The sequence below is a fragment of the Tamandua tetradactyla genome, chromosome 13, assembly GCF_023851605.1.
Source record: "Tamandua tetradactyla isolate mTamTet1 chromosome 13, mTamTet1.pri, whole genome shotgun sequence".
Lineage (NCBI taxonomy): Eukaryota > Metazoa > Chordata > Mammalia > Pilosa > Myrmecophagidae > Tamandua > Tamandua tetradactyla.
The window spans coordinates 22492700-22517635 of record NC_135339.1 but is presented as its reverse complement, the minus strand read 5'-3'; the positions used below and the strand labels follow the sequence as shown (position 1 = coordinate 22517635).

At 37.2% G+C, this 24936-nt stretch overlaps 1 protein-coding gene across 4 annotated transcripts in view; it reads left to right on the top strand.

Annotated features, from left to right (window-relative positions):
* Window positions 1-24936, top strand: part of ADK (adenosine kinase) — a 626273-nt gene that overhangs the window by 29065 nt on the left and 572272 nt on the right. For all 4 annotated transcript variants that reach the window (XM_077124867.1, XM_077124866.1, XM_077124868.1 and 1 more), the window contains exon 2: window positions 20073-20147. In XM_077124867.1, the coding sequence (XP_076980982.1) occupies window positions 20073-20147 (75 nt within the window). The remainder of the gene's footprint in view (window positions 1-20072; window positions 20148-24936) is intronic.

Here is a 24936-nt window from a genome sequence, read left to right as displayed (position 1 = left end):
AGAGATCAAAGTCACAAGTTTTCAAAACGTGGCTCCATGTTCAATGTTCTTGTTTTTGCCCCATACATAATATAATTATTGCTAAATATAATAATATATGACTCTTTGCAGTGTCTATGAATGAATGTAGGGTTGGAAACCAGTGAGGACTAGTAACATATTTGGGTTCTAATTGAGGGTCTTTTTCTGAGTTAATGTTCCTTTTCTCTTCATTCTGCTGGGACATTTGTTTAATGAAATACTCAGTGATGGTGATGATCAATATGTATCCCAGAGTGTTGCTGGGTAGATGTGAAAGTGCTTTTAAATTTTAAGATAGTTTATAAATGCCGTATGTTTTTCTTATTAAAAGCATTTTGAGTCCTCTAGAGAATAGTGTGTATCATCTGAAAAGAAATGCCTAAATCATAAATTTTTAAATAGGAAACAAACTTACCTGTCTAGTTTCCTCATTTTACAGCTAGGGAAACTGAAGCCCAGAGGTATGGTGACTTTTTCAAGTTCACATATATAGTTGCATAGTGTGAACTAGAACTCAGATCGCCAGACTCCTTGTCCAGTGTCCTTTCCAGTGTAGCATTCAACTGTTTCTAATGATTTAAAACAAAGCATTTCTTAAAAAACTCAACATCTTTAGGATATATTTGGCTGGAGATATGCTGCCTTTTTTACTTTCATCATTTGTATTCTCTTTACTACATCTTTACTCAAAAGTAAAGTTATAATTTCTAAAACCAGTTATCCTTGAGAAACTTCTTTTACCCTTTTCTTTGTTATGTATATCAGATTCCAACTGGTCTTTATTTGGGAAATAATGGTACATATTTGAGAAATTGAAGCTCTTTGTCATTTTTAATTCGTAGTCCAGTAGGAAAGTTGAAGCCTGAGTTAAATTCAGGACACATGTGAGGACACAGAATGTCAAGACTGAAAGAGGGTCTTAGGGAACATTTTTATGCTTTTTCTTTCTGTTGGAACTTGAGGCCCAAAAAGAAGTGATATGTCCTAGTTACAGTGGCAGAGCCCAAGATAGAATTTAGATCTGACTCCTACTTTGTACACTTTCCACTGAGTGACTATTTCAAAGCATCCCTTCTGAATATTGCCTTGTTTTCCTAACACCAGTGTCTAGTCTGGTTTTGGGCATTGGTTACAGCTTGGGTTTGGGCCAGTGAAGACTGGGAAAATGAGGTAAAAGAGTGGCAGACTGTTTGCTATAAAGCTGAGTTAGCCCTATTTCGGTTTATTCTTTGGCCTGCCCAGTCAAGACAGATTTGGTCTAAGACTATTCTGGGACTTGGAAATGACTGTTCCCTACATAATATTCTGGAACCACTTCTGTGGTTTAGGCCTACATTGGAACATTTTATGTGGGTTGTGGGTGGGGTCCTAGGATATTTTCTTCTAACACTCAGGACTTTTTTTTTGAGGTGCATCCAGTGGGATCTACTAAGCTACTCAAAATGGAGACCAAAAGCTGACTAAGATTGAAACTGCCTTTGTTGAATTGATTTCTTTAGAGCCTTGAAACAGAATTTTCAAACTCATTTCAAAGACTGGTGTCTTTCATATGAATTGTAAATTTTAGATAATGGTACAGACTTTTTATGATATGGGGCTTCTTGCTGGGGCAGATGAGCTGTTAAAATGAAATTGTTTCAGTTATGATATGTTTTGAAGAACTAAAACAGCAATTTTTCTCTTAGAACTGTGCAATGTTGTCAGCTGTTAATGCTCATATTTATAAATAGGTCATCTTTGTTTGCAAAAGCATACAAGGTTTTTCTGACTCCACATCTTTCTAGTCATAGTATTGCTACATTAAGCAGAACTGTCAAAGATAAAACAGGAACCAAAGTGTCTAGACTGAATGTTAACTCTTTCTTGCAACATTAATTAACTGTAATGTCTTTTTACCTCTTCATATTTCCTTGGTTTTAATTAAAAAAAAAAAGCTGTAATAAAGCATTAGTATGAACTTTTGTCTCTGGAATAGCAAAGCTAACTTATAAATAGGGTGACCATATGTCCCACTTTACCAAGGATATTCCTAAATCATAGCCTCTTATCTTGGCATAACTGTTAAAAGCTCCTCCTTTACTCTAAAAAATGTCCTGTTTAGGTAATACATTATCTAGTCATCTACTTACGTACTGTAATAATTTTGTTATAGTAGGTTTTGGTTGGTGAAATGTTATTTGAAGTAGGATAGTAAAATAATGGAGTATTAGCCTGTTTGGGCTAGATTTGAATATTGGCATCTTTTCTGAGCATCTGTTTCTTCATAGATAAAACAGAACTATATCTAACCCAGTGTTACTGTGAGAATTATTAGGAGGCATCATATATAAAAATGCTTTATAAGCTGCATGAGTGTTGGTCATTATGATGTCAGACGTGCTCCTGGAAGTTGAGTTTAAACAAATAACTTTATCTACTTTATGGGATATTGCTATTTAATGGAACATAGACAACTTTTTGGAAGTATTTTGTTGTAAAGGGGTCCCCAAAATAATAGTAGTTGGAAATACATTTGGGGTTGAGATATTTTTGGTGGGGATTAGACATTTTAACATATTCGTATGTTAAAAGGAATGATTCAATAGAGAAGGAAAAATAGATGTTGCTGGACAGAGAGGTGGGGCCAGTATCCTTGGGTATGCAAAAAAGGGTAGAATCTAGTTTACAAATAGAGAGATTGGCCCTGGATAGCCTCAGGGACACAAACATTACCCTGTTCTGTTTACTCTTAAAAATTTTTAATGATATAAAATACAATTTACATACAATATAATGTACATTAGAATATAATTTGCAGAGTGAAGTACCAAGATCTTAAAAGTGCAGTGAATTTTGACAAATATATATATATGCTTGTTTAAACAATACCCAGGTCACAGAAACCTTCCTCTCCCCAGAAAGTTCCCACCTGCCTCTTTTAAATCAGCCCCTACCAGCCTGCCAAAGCAACTGTTTCTGGCTTTTATCACCATAGATCGATTTTGTTTATCCTACAACTTCATGTAAATGGAATCATACAGTACTTTTTAATTTTTGCTCAACCTAATAATGTTGAGGTTCATTCATTCTGATGTATCAGTAGTTCCTTTTTATAGCTGAGTTATAATTCATTGTGTGGATACAGCAATGATTCTTTTATTGATATACTTTGAGATTTTGGCTATTGTGAATAAAATTGCTATGAACATTCTTGTGTTAAATACCCAAGAGTGTGTTGCTGTGTGCTAGGGTTATATATGTTGAACAGAAGCCACCAAACTGTTTTCTAAAATGTAAATTTAACACATTTTACATTCCTAGCAGTGTTATGAGTGTTCCATTGTTTCCATATCCTTGACTGTGTTTGATACTGTCAGTCTTTTTGATTATAGCAATATTCCGTAAAGTAGATACTACATTCTGGTAGTGTGTAGAAGTATTACATTGTGGCTTTAGTTTGCATTTCCATGCAAACTGTATGGCTAATGATGTGCTTTTGCATTTCTTTGATGGCTAATGATGTATCATTTGTTTATCAAGCTAACCCAACCATGGCCAATCATGTTTCTTGCTGCCAGTTTGGCTTCAGTTAAGGCATCACTTTCCCTCATACTGGAGCCATACTGATTGTTGGGGATTCAGTCTTGTCCCCCACAGAAGGCATGCTCAGATCCCAATCTCTGGTCCTGTGGGTATGAACCCATTTGTAAATAGGACCTTGAAGATATTATTAGATAAGGTGTTCCCAAACTGAATGAGGGTGGGCCTCAATCTAATATGATATAAATCCTTATAAGCTGAGGAAATTGCACCAGAAGGAGAAACCATGGGGATGCTGCTAGAAGCTGGTAGTCAGTGGAACCTGAAAGAGAAAGAGGGTGCTGCCATGTGACAGAAAAGCCAGTGACCAAGGTTTGCTGGCAATCAGCCTAAGAACACTATTGTCTTCAAGGAGAAAGCATCACCTTGCTGATGCCTTGATTTTTGGGTTACTCCTTGCCTCAAAATCATGAACCAATAAATTCCCATTGTTTATGCCAAACCATTACATGGTATTTGCTTTAGCAGTGAGGAAACTAAAACAGTTTTTGATATCAGAAAGTGGGGTGCTGATATCAGAAAGTGGGGATGACAAATATCTAAAGATATGGAAACAACTTTGGAATTGGGTAATGGGTAGAGGCAGGAAGAATTGTGAGGTGCTTGTAGAAAAAGCCTTGATTGCTTTGAAGAGACTTGATAGAAATATGGAATTAAATACTTCTAATGGGGTCTTAGGAAGCAATGATGAATGTGTTATTGGAAACTGGAGGAAAGGCAGTCCTGGGTTTGAATTGGCAGAGAACTTGGTGAAATTGTGTTCTGATATGGGATGGGAGGCAGCACCTGAAAGCAATGAACTTGGATATTTAGCTGAAGATATTTCTAAGCAAACTGTAGAAGGCACAGCCTAGTTTCTCCTTAAAGCTTTTAATGAAATGAGAAAGGAAAAGAGATAAAATGAGAGTTGAACCATAAGGCACAAGGAAACCAGCAATTAATAATGTGGAAAGCTTTTTGGCTTATTTATGTAACTGATTCTGATACTAGGGCCAGAAATGGCTCTAGCAGGGACCTCCTTGAACTCCTGGATATAATTGCCTGGCTCCATGTAAGGTTTAAACTGGATAATCTATTGCTAAAGAAGGCGTGGCTAAACATGGATCCAGTGAGCCATTTCAGTGGATGTCAGGATTGGAAGTGCAGTTATCCAGAAGAATCTGTGGAAAGTTCACTTGTCTGATGGTTTGGACCCATTTGTGCAGCACACAAAGCTGACAGGGTTTTGGCAAAATTTATATGAGCAGAACTGCTGCCTGCCTGGACTGAAAGAGTCAGGGAAAAGACAAATTGAAGGAAGAATGACTTCAAGTGCAGAACGATGGAAGTAAGGTCTGGACTGAGAAGATATCAGGTCAAAAGAGTAGGGTTGGGGGGTATGGAAGAATGTCATAGTGAGAAGTGAAATTTAGTTCATCCTCTAGGGCAACTGGTAAGTAGCTAGGAACTATATGAAATTGTTTAGGGGACCTCAGTGACCATACATACACCATACACTAGTCTGGAATGGTGGGGCTGCTGAGATTCCCACATAGAAATGTAAGTTTCCCAAGCCATGGAAGCTAGTGCCCCTCTCCCATATGCACAGCTGGCTGGTTCCGCAAGGAATGAGAAGCCCCTCTCTGCCTGCTGGGACCAGTGTCCTGCCGGGTATTGAAAATAGCCATCCTGCCCAGTGCCATCTAGCTCAACCAGTCGCTACAGCTGGGGAGAAGCAGGGCTGAGGGGAAGTGGTGCTAGGAGTGCCATCTGTTGGTAAACCTCAAGTTGAAATGAATCCCTGCCATGAGATCTGGGTCTTGGTTTGGAGAGTAATTACTGACAAACTAAGCGCAAAAGGGAACCTTCAAGGCAAACCCAAACAAATACAAACACCTTATACAAGTTAAGGATACTTACAAAATAACTACATCTAAGTAAACAAATGCCCCAGACACAACAGAAAATCATAATGCATGTGAAAATTTAAGTAGATATCACCCAGTCAAATGACCAGATTAAAACACCAAAGGGGACATGAAATTTAAACAACTGATTAAGGACTTTCATAATCTCATGAAGGATATCAAGAAGATGTTGGAAGAACATAAAAAAGAATTTGAAAGAATAAATAGAAAAATAGAAGACTTCACAGAGATGAAAGACACTGTAGACCAAATTCAAAATATGCTAGAGACATATAACAGCAGATTTGAAAAGGTGTAAGATAGAATAAGTGAGTGAGAAGACAGGATGATTGAATTCGAATGGAAAAAGAATAAATGGCAAAAAAAGATGGAAAAATGGAACAGGATTTCAGGGAAGTTATGGAGTACACAGAGAGCACAAATGTAAGAATCATCAGTGTTTCAGAAGGAGAAGAGAAGAGTAAAGGTCCAGAAAGGTTAGTTGAAGAGATAAGGGAGAAAACTTCCCAACTCCTATAAAAGACATAAATATGCAAATCAAAGAAGCCCATCGAACTCCAAGTAGAATAAATACATGGAGATTAAACCACACACTCTTAAACAATTAGTGGGCTACAGAAGGAATTGCTAGAGAAAACACATAAATATCTGGAGATGAATGAAAATGAGAGTGCATTGTATCAGAAGTTATGGGATGTGGCAAAGGCAGTGCTGAGAGGGAAATTTACTACTCTAAATGCCAATATTAAAAAAAAAAAAAAGAGCAAAACTCAAGGACCATGCACCTGGGGGAGATAGAAAAAGAATAGCAAAGTAACCTCAAAGCACATAGAAAAAGAGAAGTATCAGATTATAGCAGAAATAAACTGGAGAGCAAAAAACCCCACAGAATCAGCAAAACCAAAGATTGGTTATTTGAGAAAAATCAATAAAATCGATGTTGACATCGATGCTGACAAAGGAAAAGAGAGGATACAAATAAACAAAATAAGAAATGAAAGAGGAAATTTAAAAATGGACCCTAAAGAAATTTTAAAAATCGTAAGAGGATTCTATCAGCAACTATATATCAACAGATTAGACAACTTAGATGTAAAGGACAAATTCCGAGAAACACACTAACTACCTACACTGACTCAAGTGGAAATAGAAGATCTCAAAAGACCATTACAAGTGAAGAGATTCAATTAATTATCTCAGATCTTCCTATGGAAGAAAAGCCTAGGGCCAGGGGAGTTGTATCAAGTATTCCAAAAGAACTAACACTAGTTCTGCTCAAACTCTTCAAAAAAACTGATGAAAAAGGAATGCTACCTCACTGTTCTTATGAAGCTAACCTCATTCCAGTACCAAAATGTGATGGACACAAGAAAGGAAAACTACAAATCAGTCTCTCTAACAGACACAGATGCAAAGAATCTGAATGAAATACTAGCAGGTTGAATCCAATGACATTTTTTTTTTTTGGTTCCAAAGTGTTTTTTTCTTAATTTCAAACTCATTGAAAAGTAAAGTTATGTTTGAAAAAAAAACAGAGTAATCTCACAAACTGAGGAAAGGCAGGAATAAAAAAAACCATTACTATTTTTTTCTGAGAGGCAGATCTAATAGCTGTAGAGTAGGTTTTTTCCTTCCTAACTTTTATCAAACGGAAAAACAAATTTCTCTATTTCTAAGGCATCAGAAAGCACACCTAGTAATAAAAGTTAAGTACAAGGTTTCAAGTCCTCTAATGGATATTAAGAAATATCAAAAGCAGCTGGTTTTTCTTTTAATATCAACTATTAAATTGCACCTATTTCTAACAGTGTAAATTTGAGAATTTCACACTCATCACCTGAATTTAAAAAATCAGGTCTTAATTTATTAAATCTTACTACTTCTTAGTAAGAAAGTCCACAGGAGCCAGACAGCAGGAAGAGCTGTACTCATCTTAACATCTGCAGCTAAAACCAGTCAAAAAGCATTGATCCCAGGAGACTCTGATGCAGCTAGATTTATAGCAAAACCTCGTTACTAAACCACTGGAACTGCCCACAAAGGCAGATCAAATCCTAATGATTCAGAGATAATGCATATTATAAAAGTTACATCATTTTACAATTTCCAAAGCTCTAAATTATTCTCTAGTTTTCCTCAATTTTATGCTGATATATCTACTAAGCTAAAAGCTTTAATTTTTAGCCAGTTCAGTAAGTTAGTCAAGACACTGGCTAACATTTTTGTTGTATGCATAACTAACTTATTGTTTATGCTTAAGTTTTGATTTGGATAGATAAAAGCTTGAAATAAAAAGTTCCAATCTTGTGTCTTGATGAAATATTGAGTACACATCTGGATAGTTTCTCTAAAGCTTCCTTTTTAAGATAGTTGACTCAATTCATATCATTGGTAACCATAAATTCCATAAGGACATCAATTCCTGAAAGAGCATTTTTAGTGAATAAGAGATAAAATGCCACTAACAACTACATATGATAGTTGCTTAAGGTATGCCAATAGCATCTCAAATTAGGCTCATTATATAACATCAGTGAGCTATTGAAGATTCAGTAGGACTCTGTGGGTAAGCTATTCAAACACTTACCAACCTTTAAAGTAGACCAGTACTCCCACCAAAGTAAACTGGTGTTGGACAGAAACCCCCATCTGTTTCCTGGCTCTATAGGGAATTAACCTTCCTAGACAGCATCTCATATGGGATAATATAGGCTCCTGACTTATAGTCACAAGGGGCTCCCAGCCCTAATAATGGCTTTGCTGAGTTATAGGATACTGTCAGGTTGTCCTCTGCCTAGGAAAACAGCACAGTTAGCACTCTGCCACCAATCCGAGGATGCAACATGAATTACACTGAATTTCATTCTGGTTGCAGTGTCCCAAGTCCTAGTATGACAAGCAATGTGGCTAAAAATTACCATATGTAAACGAGATACCTAGTGATACAAATTTTTAAACCAGAGTTACCATAGTCTTTTATCATCAACCCAGGCACACACAAAAAAATGCAAAAAAGCCAACAAATATGAGCTAGAAATGTGCTTAAAGAAACAACAACAAAAAACCTGTACAGTTAATAAGGTCAATCAAAGCTACCAAATTGATACATAAGCTAGACTCTAGAGATCCCTTACTTTAGTGATTGGCATTTTTTGAGTCTCAACAAAAATATTAATATCCTGAGTTTTATCAGTACTTCCTTTCTTAAATACCTTATGAGTCATAAAAGCATACAAATGAAAAAAATGGAAGCAGTGATACAAAAAGTCTGGAAGAAGAGCCACTAGGAAAAGAAAAGCCACAAAAACAAAACAGAAAGGTGTATTTAAGTGAAATAAATTCAAGGTTAAAACCTTACACTTTCAAGTTTTTTTTTTTCCCACATTTTTGGAGATGGCATGACGTGAATGATACATTTTTCTAATCATCAGTTTGATACGATCAAACCAATATCATCCTTACAAAAAAGCTTGCCTTTAGAAATCATAGCCACATGACAGTTACTTTGAATATGGTAGAAACTACCTGAATTAATATTCCAAATCCTAATCAGTAGCTTGTCTGGTCAAACTGTTACGACATTTTGTTTACTGACCTGGCTATGAAATGGTATAAAAAAAAATGCTTATTTTACTGACATCAGCAGAAACTGAAATTTTGGTATGTGAGTTTATCTAAACTACTGAGATTTTTTCAGGAAAAAAAATGCCAATCTAATAATCCAAAGGCACCCCAAAAGTATAATTCTAACAGGTTATATTTTTATAAAAACAAAAAACAAAATCTATTTGCTTCCTAAATGTTATTATCTTTAAATCAACTGACTGCATCTGCCTTTAAAATGCAGTGAGAGCTCTTTACTTAACCAGGTATCACTATTAAAAATCAACTTGTAATTGTTGGGGAAGACATTACTCATGCTAAAATAGTGATTGTGTCATACATAAAATCATTCCAAATTACAGAGTGATTGTTTTCTGTTGTCCTAAGGGTTTTTAATACATAGTTTAGGAAAAAATAATAAATATGTTAATGTAGATGGTATTCAACTGTTCTTAATCCAATGAATCATATCCATTAAAACTCAGGAACCTTCTGTATAACCTGCCAGTTCCTATTCCTTTTGTCCACCTGAAAAAGCATTTCTTGGGAAGTCAAGATTTATCAAGAACTTCAAGGTCTAGGATATATATATATTTTTTACCACATACTTTAAAAATGTTTGGTTTTTGATCTCCACCAAAAATCCATATAATTTAAAACCACATATTCAAATTACACAGCTAACATTTTTAGCTAATGAACTCTTCAGTGCTCATCTTAGAAAACAGTTTTCAATGGATCTTTGAATAATGGAACAAGACAACATTCAGCCATTGATATGAGTGATGTAAAAGGTCATACCTTTAATGTTCAAGCCACAAGTTGTGAAGTTTGAAAAAGGTGAGGTCTACTGTCCTGTATTATTGGACTTTGCTGTATTTTCAGTGCTCATGGGTGCACTTCATTCCTTTATCAGCAATTTAATTTTTGCTTCCAACTGTTCATTCTCTTTTTTTTTTAGCTGATTTACTTTCTGTAGTTTATCTTCTGCTTTCGGCTTGCTTTTCAATGAGCTCTTTTCCCCAGCCATGTTGTTGTTTTCTCTGCATTGATGACATTTGTTGCTGTTTCAATCCATGGGTGAGCTCTTTTTGCTCTGCTTACTGGGAGGCACAGCTTTGCCTCCTCTACCAGAGCCAGTGGGCACCAACTGAGGAACCTCCTCTAAGCCATTGCCACGTGCCTGAGAATGGATAACACTTACTCTTTTCACTCTTGGAGTACTGAGTTGCTGTGATACCTGGTTCATTTGGGCACTCTCCCTTGCCAGCACAGAATAGGCACAAAGAGCAAGGTGATCAATGATTTCCACATTAAAGTGCCAAGAGATCTTCACATGTACCATGTGCTGTTTAATTCCCCAAAGATGAATCACCTCTCCAAGATCAGAAAGCCTCACTAACAGTCATGATGTACTCCTGCATCTCCAGTCTGTCCGCTTCCTGGGGAGCCCTGCACAGTGCAGCCCAACATGACCCAGGCCTTACAGCCTGTGTGTCAGCCAGGAGGAGTGACAGTTAAGAAATGGGCAGCTTCCACCTTCCCGCCACTGCAGCCACTGGCTTCCCATCCCTGCTAGGGCTGTATGCCTGCCTGAATCTAATGCTATTTTAAAAGAATTGTGTATCACAATCAAATGGGGTTTATATGAGGAATGCAAGGGTGGTTCGGTATAAGAAAATCAATCAATGTAAACATTAACAAATCAAAAGGGAAAAATCACATGATCATCTCAGTTAATGGGTACAAGGATAGTTCATTGGTAGAATCCTTACCTTCCTTGCGGGAGATCTGGGCTCAATTCCTGGACCATGTACTTCCCCAAAACAAGCAAGCAAGCAAAGAAAGAAAGAAAAACAAACAAAAAAATTCAACAAATGCTGCAATAACAGGATACTTTCATGGAAAAAGAATGAAATGTGACCCCTGCCATACAGCATCAAAAATAAACAAAACTTCAAAAGGTAGGAATTGAAGAAAACGTTCTCAATATCATAAAGGGCATATATGAAAACCGATAGCTAGCATCATACTTAATGTTGAGAGATTGAAACCATGCCCCCTAAGATCGGTAACAAGACAATGCATTTGTCACTGCTATTAGTTAACATTGTACTAGAAGTTTTAGCTAAGAGTAATCAAGCAGGAGAAAGGAATAAAAGGCATCCAAATAGAAAAGAAAGAAGTAAAACTTTGATTACCTTCAGATGAAGTGATCCTATACTTGAGAAATCTATGACAAAGCTACTTGAACTAATAAAATCAGCAAAGTGGCAGGATACAAGATTAATATATAACAATCAGTAATGTTTCTATACACAAGCAAAGACCTGAGGAGACAATTAAGGGAATAATTCCATTCACCGTAGCAAAAGAATCAAATATCTAGGAACAAGCATAACCAGAGATGTTAAGGATTTATATGCAGAAAACTATAAGACATTGTTAAAATAGATCAAAGAAGATCTAAATAGATGAACAGAGAATCCGTGCTCATGGTTAAGAAGGTTGAATGTCGTTAAGATGTCAGTTCTACCCAAATTGATCTACAGATTCAATGCAATTCCGATCAAAGTTCTGACAACCTACATTGAAGACTTGGAAAAGCTTGTTATCAAATTTATTTGGAAGAAAAAGAGACCTCAAATAGCTAAAAATATCATAAAAAAGAACTGAAGAGGGAGAACTACTAATTCCTGACTTTAAAACTTATTGTAAAGCCACAGTGGTCAAAACAGCATGATATTGGCATAAATATAGAGTATTGATCAATGGAACTGAATCTAGAGTGTGGAGATAGACCACCACATCTATGGTTGGTTGATCTTCAATAAGGTCCCCAAATCCACTGAACTGGGACAAAATAGTCTTTTCAGTAATGGGCATAGGAGAGCTGGGTATCAGTAGCCCAGAGAATGGACCACTATTCCCTATTCAAAAATTGATTCAAAATGGATCAAAAACCTAAATATAAGGGCCAATACCATGAAACTCCTAGAAGAAAATATAGGGAAACAACTTCAAGATCTAGTAATAGGAGGTTGCTTCTTAAATTTTCCACCCAGAGTACACGCAGTGAAAGAAAAAATAAATGAATGGGAACGCCTCAAAATCAAATGCTCCTGTACCTCAAAGGACTTTGTCAAAAAGGTAAAGAGTCAGCCAGTTCAATGGGAGAAAATATTTGGAAGTCACCTATCAGATAAAGGTTTGATATCCTGTGTATATAAAGAAATTATACAGCTTAATAACAAAAGAACGAATAACCCAATTTTAAAATGGGCAAAGGATATGAATAGACATTTCTCTGAGGAGCAAATACGGATGGCTAAAAAGCACATAAAAAGATGCTTAAATGTAAATCAAGACAATGAGATCACCTCACACCTATAAGAGTGGCTGCTATTATACAAACAGAATACTACAAGTGTTGAAGAGGATGTGGAGAAATTGAAACACTTATTCACTGTTGGTGGGACTATATAATGGTGCAGCTGTGGAAAACAGTTTGGCAGTTCCTCAGAAAACTATTGAGTTGCCCTGTGACCCGGCAATACCATTGCACACCGATGTTATAGCAGCACTGTTTGTAATTGCCAAAAGATGGGACAATCTAAGTGACCGTCAACAGATGACTGGATAAACAAAATGTGGTATATACGTATGTTCTAGTTTGCTAGCTGCTGGAATGCAAACTGAACTCTTGGGTACAGATTTTGGTACTGGAGAGTGGGGTTCTGCTGCTGCGGTTTGCAAATACCAAACATGTTGGGACAGCTTTTTAAATGGATAAGGGGAAGATTCTCGAAGAGTTGTGAAAAGCTTAATAGAGAAGGCCTAAAATGCTTTGAAGAGACTGTTGGTAGAATGTATACTCTAAAGATACCTCTGACCAGGCTTTAGACGAGATGAGGCCCATGTTATTAGAGACTGGAAGGCAGGCGACCCTTGTTTTAAAATGGCAGATGATCTGGCAGAATTGACTAGTGGCTTTGGCTGGAAGGCAGATTTTAAAAGCTATGAGCTTGGATATTTAGCAGAAGAGATCTCCAAATTAAATGTGGAAAATGCAGCCTGGTTTTTCCTTGCAGCCTATAATGAAATGCGACTGGGGAGAGATAAGCTGAAAAGTGAACTCTTGGGTACAAAGAAAGCAGAAATTCATGTCCTAGAAAATTCTGGGCTTCCAGGAAAGGAGACCCCAGAGAATAGTGCCCTGTGTGAGGATTTAACCAAATGTGGAACCAGTCAGCCATTTCAGAGAAAGTCAGGATCGAACATGGAGTTATCCAGGAAGGATTTGTGGATACTCCTTATGTCTGATGGGCATGATCCAACACTACTGCATAGAAAGCCGACGAGAGTGCTGTGAGACCTGTATAAACAGAGCCGCTGCCAGTCTGGACTGAGGGGTCCAGAGAAGGGACACATTGGAGGAAAAATAACTTCAGAGGCAAAACCATGGAGACTGAGGTCTGAAGTCAAGAAGCCTTGGGCCAGGAGAGCGGACCCACCCAAGCCTGTGGAGAGGGTGAGTTTGCCCCAAAGTCAGAGGATGGGCCTTCCACCTCATTGCAGTGGAAGAGTCATGCCGCCTCAGGCCTTGGAAAGGGTGAAGCACATTCCTTGGGGTTGGGGAGAACCTGGCTGCCACCACATGGAGGGGTTGAATGTGTGCCCTGGAGATGGCAGAGAGTCTAGGTGTGGCCCCAGTGCTTGGAGAGGGTGGAGCCGAGGGAAAGGTGGTCTTCCCAATATCCCCCAAAGTTGCATTTGGAGAGAGGCAGGCCTCTGTGTAGGCCCTTGGAAAGGGTGGGACTGCCGCTTTCTAGAGCCCTGAGGATAAATGACTCTCAGACTTTGAAAAACTAATGGACTTTGCCCTGCAGTTTTTCGAAAGTGTATGGGTTCGGTGACCCCTGTGTTCCTTCCTCCCTATGGAAATGTGTATTTGTATCCTATGAATATTCCTCCTTTGTATGTTGGCAGCAAATAACTTATTATGAATTTTCAAAGGTCCAGAGCAATGTAGAAAATTTTGCCTTAGGACAGACCATGCCTGTAACTGACTTGATGAGATTTTATACTGTCTTTAATTTTGTACTCCATTTGTATTGCTACTGAAAGGTTTAAGGTTTCTGATGTTGTTATGAAATTAATGAATTTGTATATGGAAAAAACATGTCTTTTTTAGGGGCCAGAGAGTGGAATGTGCTGGTTTGAAAGGAAGTATGCCCCTTAGAAAAGCCATGTTTTAATCAAAATATCATTTCATAAAGGTAGAATAATCTCTATTCAATACTGTATGCTTGAAACTATAATCAGATCATCTCCCTGGATCATGTGATTTAGTCAAGAGCGGTTGGTAAACTGGATTAGGGGACGACATGTCTCCACCCATTTGGGTGGGTCTTGATTGGTTTATTGGAGTCCTATAAAAGAGGAAGTATTTTGGAGAATGAGAGATTCAGAGAGAGCAGAGCAGAATGATATAGCCACAAGAAGCTGAAGTCCACCTGCCAGCGACCCTGGAGATGAAGAAGGGAGATGCCTCCTGGGGAGCTTCATGAAACAGGAAGCCAGGAGAAGCTAGCAGATGATGCCATGGTTGCCATATGCCCTTCCAGATGAGAGAAGAACCCTGAGCCTGTTCGCCATGTGCCCTTCCAGCTGAGAGAAAAACGTTGAATGTCGCTGGCCTTCTTGAACCAAGTATCTTTCCCCGAATGCCTTAAATTGGACATTTCTATAGACTTGTTTTGATTGGGACATTTTCTCGGCCTTGGAACTATAAACTAGCAACTCATTAAATTTCCCTTTTTAAAAGCCATTCCATTTCTGGTGCGTTGCATTCCAGCAGCTAGCAAACTAGAACAGCGTATGATGGAATATTATGTGTCAATAAGATGAACTAAGGTCCCAAAGCATATGACAAGATGGATGAACCTTGAGGACATAATGCTGAGTGAAATAAGCCAGACACAGAAGAATAGGTACTGTTTGATTTTGCTGTTATGACTCTGGTAAAGATAAACTCATTGGTTTATAATGTAGATTATAGGAGACTTAGAGATATGCAGGAGCTAGAGATAGGTGAATAGTTACCCATTGAAATTGAACTTAAATGTAAGGAAACAGATAGAAATGACGGAAGTTTATTAATGGGGATAATAAGTAATATTGCCATATTGAAGGTGACTACAATTGAAAGTGGTTGCATAGAGCCATGTATCCCACTGATTAATTCTACAATTATAGATAAATTCTTGCATGAACTATGTCAAAAGTTTGCTCTTGTATAAAGAGTTAATAATAGAGATTTCTAGGGGGAAACTGATATTGCATGTTATGGCCTATAGTTAAAAGGAAGACATCTTAAGTACCACAGAAATGTTGGGCTAATAATTGGCGGGGGTTGAGGGGCGAGGGACAAAAGGTAGGGGGAGTTTAGATTTGATACTTGATGAGGCCTTATTTATCCATTCTTTATCTCTTTGGGCCAATTAAAGCTCCAGAATTGAGAGTGCTGTTGATTGTACAGCCAAAGGAGGGCACTGTAGAAATAGATTGTTTACTTTTGAAATTATCTGTGAAGCTCAATATATGGAGGGGCCAAAGGGCACAATGATTGAGAAGAAGCATGGTGAACTGTGATGTATACATATGGGATATTGTTGTTACTACAAAAAGGAATGAAGTCATGAGGTATGCAATAAAGTGGATGTATGTTGGGGATGTTGTGCTGTACAAAATAAACCAGAAACAAAAGAACAAATATAGTATGGTCTTTTTTAAAAAATACATATAAGAAAACTGAAGCCTAAATTGTAAGCTCTTATAGCAGTCACACTGTCCTGTGTTGTAAGTGCATTTCTAGATTCTGAGCTATATATGTATAAACTGGTATTTTTCTGGAATGTTGTATACCCCTGGGGCATCTAATATTCAGAGCTGGAATTCTGCAGCTCTGAAAGTCAACATTGCAACAGTATAGCAATTGTTAAAGTAACTGAAAAGAATCAGGCTTCAATTAGAGATAAAAATGAAGCCAATCTGCTTGGGACTAAGTTCAATCAGAATAAAAGGCAAAGGCTGATAGTGTATGTATTCTAGAGGTTCACCTATTGCATGAGACCAAAGACAGAAAGGTTTATTGTATCTAAAGCCTACATCTTCTGTAAAGCTCAATCTAAATCAACCTGCCTGGAAAGCTCATTAAAACAACCCACACACACGGAGCCCAGAATGAAAATGAGGTCTTACAATTCTGTATTGCTTAGTATAATACCTGATGTATCCCAGATTATGGAGGACTGATAATTAGAAAGTATTGGTAGAGTCCCTTGAGTGACTGAGAAAAATATGGAACTACTAAACTTTACCGCCTGGAAAACCCGTGGTCCTCTCTCAAACATTAGGATTTCCCAAGAAAATAGGGTAAGCCCTTGTTTATTTTTTTACCTTTTAAAATTGTATAATATGACATATATAAACAAGGCAAAGGAAGGAAAAAAAGCAATATTTTTCAAAGCATTCTTCAACAAGAAGTTACAGAATGGTTCCCAGAGTTTGTCATGGGCTACCATACCATCCTCTCAGATTTTTCCTGAGAACATAGGAGGCTAGAAGGAATAAATATTTTTTTGTCATCATAATCAGCTTAAAAAAATTTTTTTTGAAAGATAACATATATACAAAAAAATAAATTTCAAAGCACAGCACAACAATTAGTTGTAGAGCAGATTTCAGAGTTTAGTATGGGTTACAATTGTACAATTTTAGGTTTTTACTTCTAGCTGCTCTAAGATACTGGAGACTAAAAGAAATTTCATTATAGTGATTCAACAATCATATTCGTTTGTTAAACCCTACCTTCTCTGTATAACTCCACCATCACTTTGATCTTTCTATCACACTCTTTAGGGGTATTTGGGCTGTACCCATTCTAACTTTTTCATGTTGGAAGGGGCTGTCGATAATATGCAGTAGGGAGATTGAACTAGTTGATGTACTGGAGAGGCTGGCCTCTCTAGATTTCAGGACTTATCTGGTCCAAGGATCCATCTGGAAGTTGTAGATTTCTGAGAAGTTACCCCTACTGCATGGAACTTTTGTAGAATTTTATATATTGCTCTGGGTGTTCTTTAGGATTGGCTGGAATGGTTTTGGTTGGGGTTTGGCAAGTTATGATAGGTAGCAATGTCTAACTGAAGTTTGTGTTAGAGTGAACTACAGAGTAGCCTCTTGAGTCTATTTGAACTGTCTCAGTCTTTTCCCCCTTTTGGTCAGGATGCAATTGTTGATTGCACAGTGCCAGGACCAGACTCATCTCGGGAAGACATCTCCCATGCCACCAAGAAGACTTTGACCCCTGGATGTCATGTCCAGTGTAGTGGAGAGGGCAGTGATTTCACTTGCAGAGTTGTTAAGCCCTTGATTTTAAGGACTGCCTCTATGAAACTCATTTTTGTAGCAGGGAAGCTAAGAGTACTTAAAAATATCCCTAAGAGTTGGTTCCAGAAAATCTCTTTTGTTCCTCATATTAGCCTCTCTCTAAACCCAACTCTTCAAAGAAAATTACTACTCTTCCCTCCTCTCCACTGAACATGGTACAGGACATCAGGGGTCAAAATCTCCCTAAAACGTGAGACATGATTCCCAGAAATGAGCCTGGCTGTGGCACTGTGGGATCGACAGCACATTTTGAAACAGAAGGGAGAAATTAAATGTAGCAAAATTAAGGTATCAATGGCTAAGAGAGTTCAAATGGAGCTGAGAGGGTATTCTGGAGGCTACTCTTATGTTAACTTCAACTGGATATTGCTAAATGCCATGGTTTCCCAAACCCCAATTGGTATCATTCTTGTTAACTCAGAGGGACCAGCCTCTCCAAGAATATCAACTAATTCTAAACCCATATCCTATATAGTCAATACCCCTTTTCCAACATGAAAAATTTAGAATGGGCATACCCCAAAGACCCCTATAGATTGGGAGTAAGATCAAAGGAGATGGAGAAATTGTAATAGAAAAGATAGGATTTAACAGATGAGTATGGCTGCTAAATCATTATATTGATGCTTCTTTTGGCCTCTGGTGTTTTGGAGCAGCTAGATAGTAAAACTGAAGTTGTGGAATGGTAACCTATATCAGACTTTGAAATCTGTTATGTAACTACGTGTTTAAGTGTACTCTGAAAATTATTGCTCCTTTTTAAATAATTTTTTTTTTTTTTACTTTTTGTATATATCATATTTCACAATAAAAAATGTTAAAAAAAAAAAAAAAGAAAAAGCAGCAGGCCACCAACAGGAGCAGGTCCTACTCTGTGGTTAAGGGAGCCAACCATCTGCTCTGGGGATAGGCCTTGTGCACCGTTTTTTAGGGAGCGTGCCAATACTTGGTGATGGTGGAACCTCTGCCTCTGTGTTTGCAGAGAGCCGGGCCACCATTCACATGCTTGGAGAATGTGGGGTTTTCATCCCAGTGTTGGGGTGGGGAAGGAGCACATGGTCATTGGGCAAGTGCTTGGAACCAGTGGAACTACTTCTCCAAAAGGCCCCGAGGACAAAACATTGATCCATAGATAATTTTCAGACTTTGAGATCACAGACCTTGAAATATACATCTAAAATCCCTGCTTGGTTTCAAACTTGTGACCCCTGTTTTCCTTCTTGAATGGGACTGTTTATCCTATGCTTGTTCTACCCTTGTATATTGCAAGCAGTTAACTTGTTTTTTAGGTCCGGAGATGGAGAGGAATTTTACCTCAAGAAGGACCATATCCATAACTGGTTTTGATAAGACTTTATATTTAGCATTGTTCTAAAATGGCATAAGCCTTTTGGAATGTTGTGGTGTAATGAATGTATTTACATGTGGGAAGAATATGCCTTTATGTAGTCCAGAGGATAGATTGTGGAGGATTGAATCATGTCCCCCACGAAAGGCATATTCATGTCCCAAACTTTGGTCCTATGAGTGTGAAACCATTTGTAAAAACAAATGAAGATGTTTTTGGTTAAGGTGTCCCCAAAATGAATGCTTAAGTTCTAAGCCAAGGAAATTGGACACAGGAGGAGAAGCCACAGGGAACATCCAGAAGCCTGAGGTCAGCAGAACCCGGAAGAGATAGGTGAAGATGCTAACATGTGACAGAGAAGCCAAGGGCCCCAGATCTCTGGCAACCAGCTTCAGAATGCGGGTTTGGGGAAAATTGCATTGCCTTGCTGACACTTTTAATTTTGGACTTTCTAGTCTTAAAATTGTAAGCCAATAAATTTCCGTTGTTTTAGCCAACCCATTGCAAGGTATCTATTTTAGAGGCTAGGAAACTAAAACACTGAGATCAGTTATGGAAAGTAGACTTTCTCAAACTGTAAAACTACCTTCCAACTGTGGTATTCTGGTTTTAAATGCTGTGAGATTGATTTGTTGTCTGTGGTTTACTTACAGTGGAGAATCCTGAAATCCTTTGCTTGAAAATTATATCACCTATGATACCTGTTGTGAAGGTCCCACCACTGCTACTCAGTTTATCAAGGGTGGGGACACTCATATGGCTTCTCTAAGACTTGTTGCATGCTCTCTGGTAACTTTCAGTAGTCAAGTTTCTTACCTGGTAGAGAGAAAGATAGTAATTCATCATGTTAAGCATGAAACTTTGTTGTAATGGAACACTGAAATTAATTAGCTTAAATCTTTAGCTGCTAAAGAGTATGAAAAAAAATCCCATGATCTGGTTTCTTCTTTGGTTATATTTTATTCCATACAATTTAAGTCATTCGTCTTTTCTAATTGACTTTGGGTTACATCTAAAATGTCCTATATATAATGGCAAATAAAAATTTTAATAAATTGAGATTGATTGTATTTATTTTTGTTATTTGTGTCCATTTTACACATTGACTTACTTTCCGAGTTATTTCTAATATGTGCTTATACTTTGTCTTCTTTTTTTAGTGAAAATATTCTTTTTGGAATGGGAAATCCTCTTCTGGACATCTCTGCTGTAGTGGACAAGGATTTCCTTGATAAGTAAGTATTAGACTCTTCAGATGTGCCATGAAACTTAAACCTGAAGAAAAACTAATGAAAAATTTTCAATTGAGTTTATTGTCTGTCACCTTGAATTGGAAGAAAACTCAGGAAATTTAAACTTGTTAACAGGTTAACCACACATCTATTATTTGATCCAGTCATTCTGTTCTTGAGTAGCCAGGAGAAATGAAAGCATACATCCAAGACTTATTAATGAATGTTCACAGTATCTTTGTAATAGCCAAAAACTGGAAACTACCAGTGTCCGTCAATAGGTGATTTCTTAAACAAATTGTTTATCCATGCAATGGAATACTAGTCAGCAGTGAAAAGGGAGTGAGGTAGTAATTGGATGAAACTCAGAATAATTGTGCTGTGTAAAAGAAGCTAGAAAAAAATAGTGTATATTGTGTGATTCCATTTATATGAAGTTCTAGAAAATGCAAGTTCATCTATAGTGACAGAAAGTAGATCATTAGTTACATGTGAGTGGGACCAGGGTTTGGTGGAGGTGGGAAAGGAGAGATTCCAAAGGGTCAGCAGGAAGCTTTTAGGGATGTGTTTATTACTTTGATTGTGGTGATGATTTTACAGGCATATAAATGCATCAGAACTCTCAAATTGAACGCTTTAAATATATGCAGTTTATTGTTTGTCGGTTATACCTCAAGAAAGCACTTATGAACAAAAAGTAAAATTGGTTGATTATAAATTCATGAGTTTGAGGTTAGATCTCCTTTATTTACTTAATATAAGATGTTTTGTCTGGTAAATTACCAATTCATAATCATTATTCAAAAAAAAAATTAACGTAGAAAAATATAAAAAAAAAAGTAAAAAAGAATTTGAAATTTTATTATAGGTAAAAGTACTGTTACTATTTTGGTGAACAATGGTTTCAGGCATGTCTTGAGCATACGTAGCTTAGAGATAAATGTTTATGTAGTTTGCTCTTTTTCATCAATACTATGTTTGGGTTGAATGATTTCAAAATTTCACATAAATGGCATCAGAATGATTTTGTTCTTGCAGCTGAGTGCTGACTACTACTAGAAACTCAGGTAGCTTCTTTATTTTACTAACAGCTGATCCTAAATGACCAACAGAAGAATTTTTAAAAAATATTTTTATTGCTAAATCTTCACACACACACATTCCACGCATGGTGAACAATCAGTGGCTCACAGTATCATCACGTGCTTATGTATTTATCACCATGATCATATTTTAGAACACTTGCATCAATCCAGAAAAAGAAATAAAAAGAAAAAAGAAAAAACTCATATATATCATACCTTACCCCACCCCCTCATTGCCACTAGTATTTCCATCTACCCAATTTATTTTACCCTTTGTCCCCCCTATTATTTACTTATTCTTTATCCATATTTTAATTTTACTTGTCTGTCCATACCCTGGGTAAAAGGAGCATCAGACACAAGGTTTTCACAATCACACAGTCACATTGTTATACAGTCATCTTCAGGAATCAGGCTACTGGAACACAGCTCAACAGTTTTCAGGTACTTCCCTCCAGCCACTCTAATAAACCATAAACTAAAAAGGGATATCTATATCCCTCCAGGATAACCTCTTGACTCTGTTTGAAATCTCTCAGCCACTGAAACTTTATTTTGTCTCATTTCTCTCTTCCCCCTTTTGATCACAAAGACTTTCTCAATCCCATGATGCCAGGTCCCGGCTCATCCTGGAGTTCTGCCCCACTTTGCCAGGGAGATTTACACCCTGGGAGTTATGTCCCACTTGGGGAGCAGTGAAGGCAGTGAGTTCAGCTGCCGAGTTGGCTTAGAGAGAGAGGCCACATCTGACAACAAAAGAGGTTGGTTCTCTGGGGATGACTCTTAGGCACTGACTAACAAATTAAGTTACAAATTAATTACCATACAAATTAAGTTTGGTATGCACTACCCAAAATGTAAATTTTGCACCAAATAAACATCTCTCCCTTTGGTCTCATACAAAAGGAGAAGTTTTAAAATGTGAACAATATCAAGAGGATGTTAACTTTTAACCTTGATTTTGAAATTAATACTTGGAGATAAAAAGCAAGTTTTGGACCCTGACCATAAAAGGTAGAGAATTTCCTATTGTTATATCCTTGACTCTTTCTTCCAAAATGCATCTGAAAATGTTTCTTATTATTTTAAATTGTTTTTTAATTAGAGAAGTTGTAGATTTAGAAAAAAGTTATAAAAAATAAAAAGTCATGTAAAAAAGAGTCCTATATATTTGTGTTAGTATGGTACCTTTGTTTACAATTGATAAAAGAATATTGAAATAGTACTATTAACTATTAATAGTTCATAGTTTACTTTGGGTGAATTTTTCCCCCATATGCAGAGTTTGTAAGTTGCTGCAATGTAGTATACTAGAAATGGAGCGGCTTTTAAAAAGGGAATTCATTAAGTTGCAAGTTTATAGTTCTAAGGCTATAAAAATGTCCAAACTAAGGCATCCAGGAAAAGATGCCTGGAAGAAGGCTGATGGGTCTGGGAGACCTCTGTCAGCTGGGAAGGCAGGCGGCTGGCATCTGCTGGGGTCTTTGGCTTTTTTTTCAAACAGCTTCCGTGGGGGCATTTTCTTTCTTCATCTCCAATTGTCTGGGTCTCCTGTTGGCTCTGTCACTTCTGTTCTCCAAGAGTCTGCATCTGCTCGCATCTCTGTTTTTACTTTAAAATGTTTTCCCTTTTAAAAGACTCCAGTAAACAAATCAAGACTCACCTTGAATGGGCAGAGACACATCTCCATCTAATCTAAAGGTCATATCCACAATTGAGTATGCCACATCTCCCTGGAGATACTCTAATCACAAGTTTCCACCCTACAGTGTAGAATCAAAATGAAAAGAAATGGCTGCCCCCACAAGATTGGATTGGAAGTAAAATATAGCTTTTCTGGGGTACATAATATTTTCAAGCTGGCATAACTTGCCTGTTATTAACATTTTGTACTAGTGTCATACATTTATTACAATTCATGAAAGAATATTCTTATACTTGTCCTATTAACTCCAGTCTATCATCTATGACATGATTCACTGTTAAACCGTCTCATGTTTTATCTTTATTTTTATTTTTTTAATTTTTTTATTTTTTTTTACATGGGCAGGCACCGGGAATCGAACCCGGGTCCTCTGGCATCGCAGACAAGCATTCCTGCCTGCTGAGCCACCGTGGCCTGCTCTCATGTTTTATCTTTCACCTTTCATTCTAGTAACATACATGACCCAAAATTTCCTCTTTGGCCCCATTCACATAAGTAATTCAGCACTGTTATTTACATTCACAGTACTGTGCTGCCATCACTATCTTCCAGTTCCTGACCTTATAATCAATCTAAAAAGAAATTCTGCACAAATTAACCATCAGCTCTGCATTCTCTACCACAGTCTATACCCTTATAGTCTAGATTCTAATTCTATGAGTTTGTTTATTATAATTAGTTCATATTAGTGAGATCTTAAAATATTTGTCATTTTGTGTTCTGGCTTATTTCACTCAGTATAATGTCTTCAAAATTCATCTGTGTTGTCACATGAATCAGAACTTCATTCTTTTTTACAGCTGTGTAATATTTCATTGTATGTGTATGCCACATTTTGTTTATCCATTCATTGGTTGACTTGGGTCTCTTCCGTTTTTGGCATTTGCGAATATACCACTGTGAACATCAGTTTGAGTCCCTGCTTTCAATTCCCCTGGGTATATACCTAGTAATGTGATTGCTGGGTCATATGGTAATTCTATATGTAGCTTTCTAAGGAATTGCTAAAGTGTCTTCCATAGGGGCTGCACCATTTTACATTCCCACCAACAGTGAGTAGGTGTCCTATTTTTCTACATCCTCTCCAAACACTCATAATTTTAATTTTCTGTTTTTTTTTTTTTTTTTTTTTGGTAATAAGCCATTCTAGTGGGTGTGAAATGAGATCTCATTGTGGTTTTCATTTGCATTTCCCTAATTTCTAGTGATGGTATGCATCTTTTCATGTTCTTTTTAGCCATTAATATTTCATCTTTGAAGAAAAATCTTTTCAAGTCTTTTGCCCATTTTTAAATTGGGTGGTTTGTCCTTTCTTTGTTGAGTTGTAGATTTCTTTACATGTTATGGGTTTTAAACCCTTTTTGGATATATGATTTCCAAATATTTCCTTCCATTGAGTAGGTTGCCTTTTCACTTTAGTTGCAAAGTCATTTGAAGCACAGAAATTTTTAATTTTGTGACATCCCATTCATCTATTTTTTCTTTTGCTGCTTAAGTTTTTGGCATAAAGTCCAAGAAACTGTTGCATAACCAGATTTTGAAGACACTTCCCTACATTTTCTTCTGTCCTGGCTTTATGTTTAGGTCTGTGATCCATTTTGAGTTAACTTTTTTATATGGTGTGAGATAGTGGTCCTCTTTAATTGTTTTGCCAATGAATGTCTAGTTCTCCCAACACCATTTGTTGAAATGAGTATTCTTTCTCAAGTGAGTAGTCTTTGGAAGCCTTGTCAAAGTCAATCGGCCATGGTTTGTACATTTGGATGGGTTGTATGGTGTACAAATGAAACTGTTGCATAAAAGTTCATAGGCTATTGGTTTGAGAGTATGTTTCTGAATTTCAGTTCAACTTCACTGATCGATATATGTGTCTTTGCGGCAGTACCATGCTGTTTTGTCTGCCAGGGAGACTTTCACCCCTGGATGTCATGTGTAAAGCCTCTCATTCTTATTCTGAGCTCCCTGTGTTTCGATTGTGCAAATGAGCTATTCCGACAGGTTG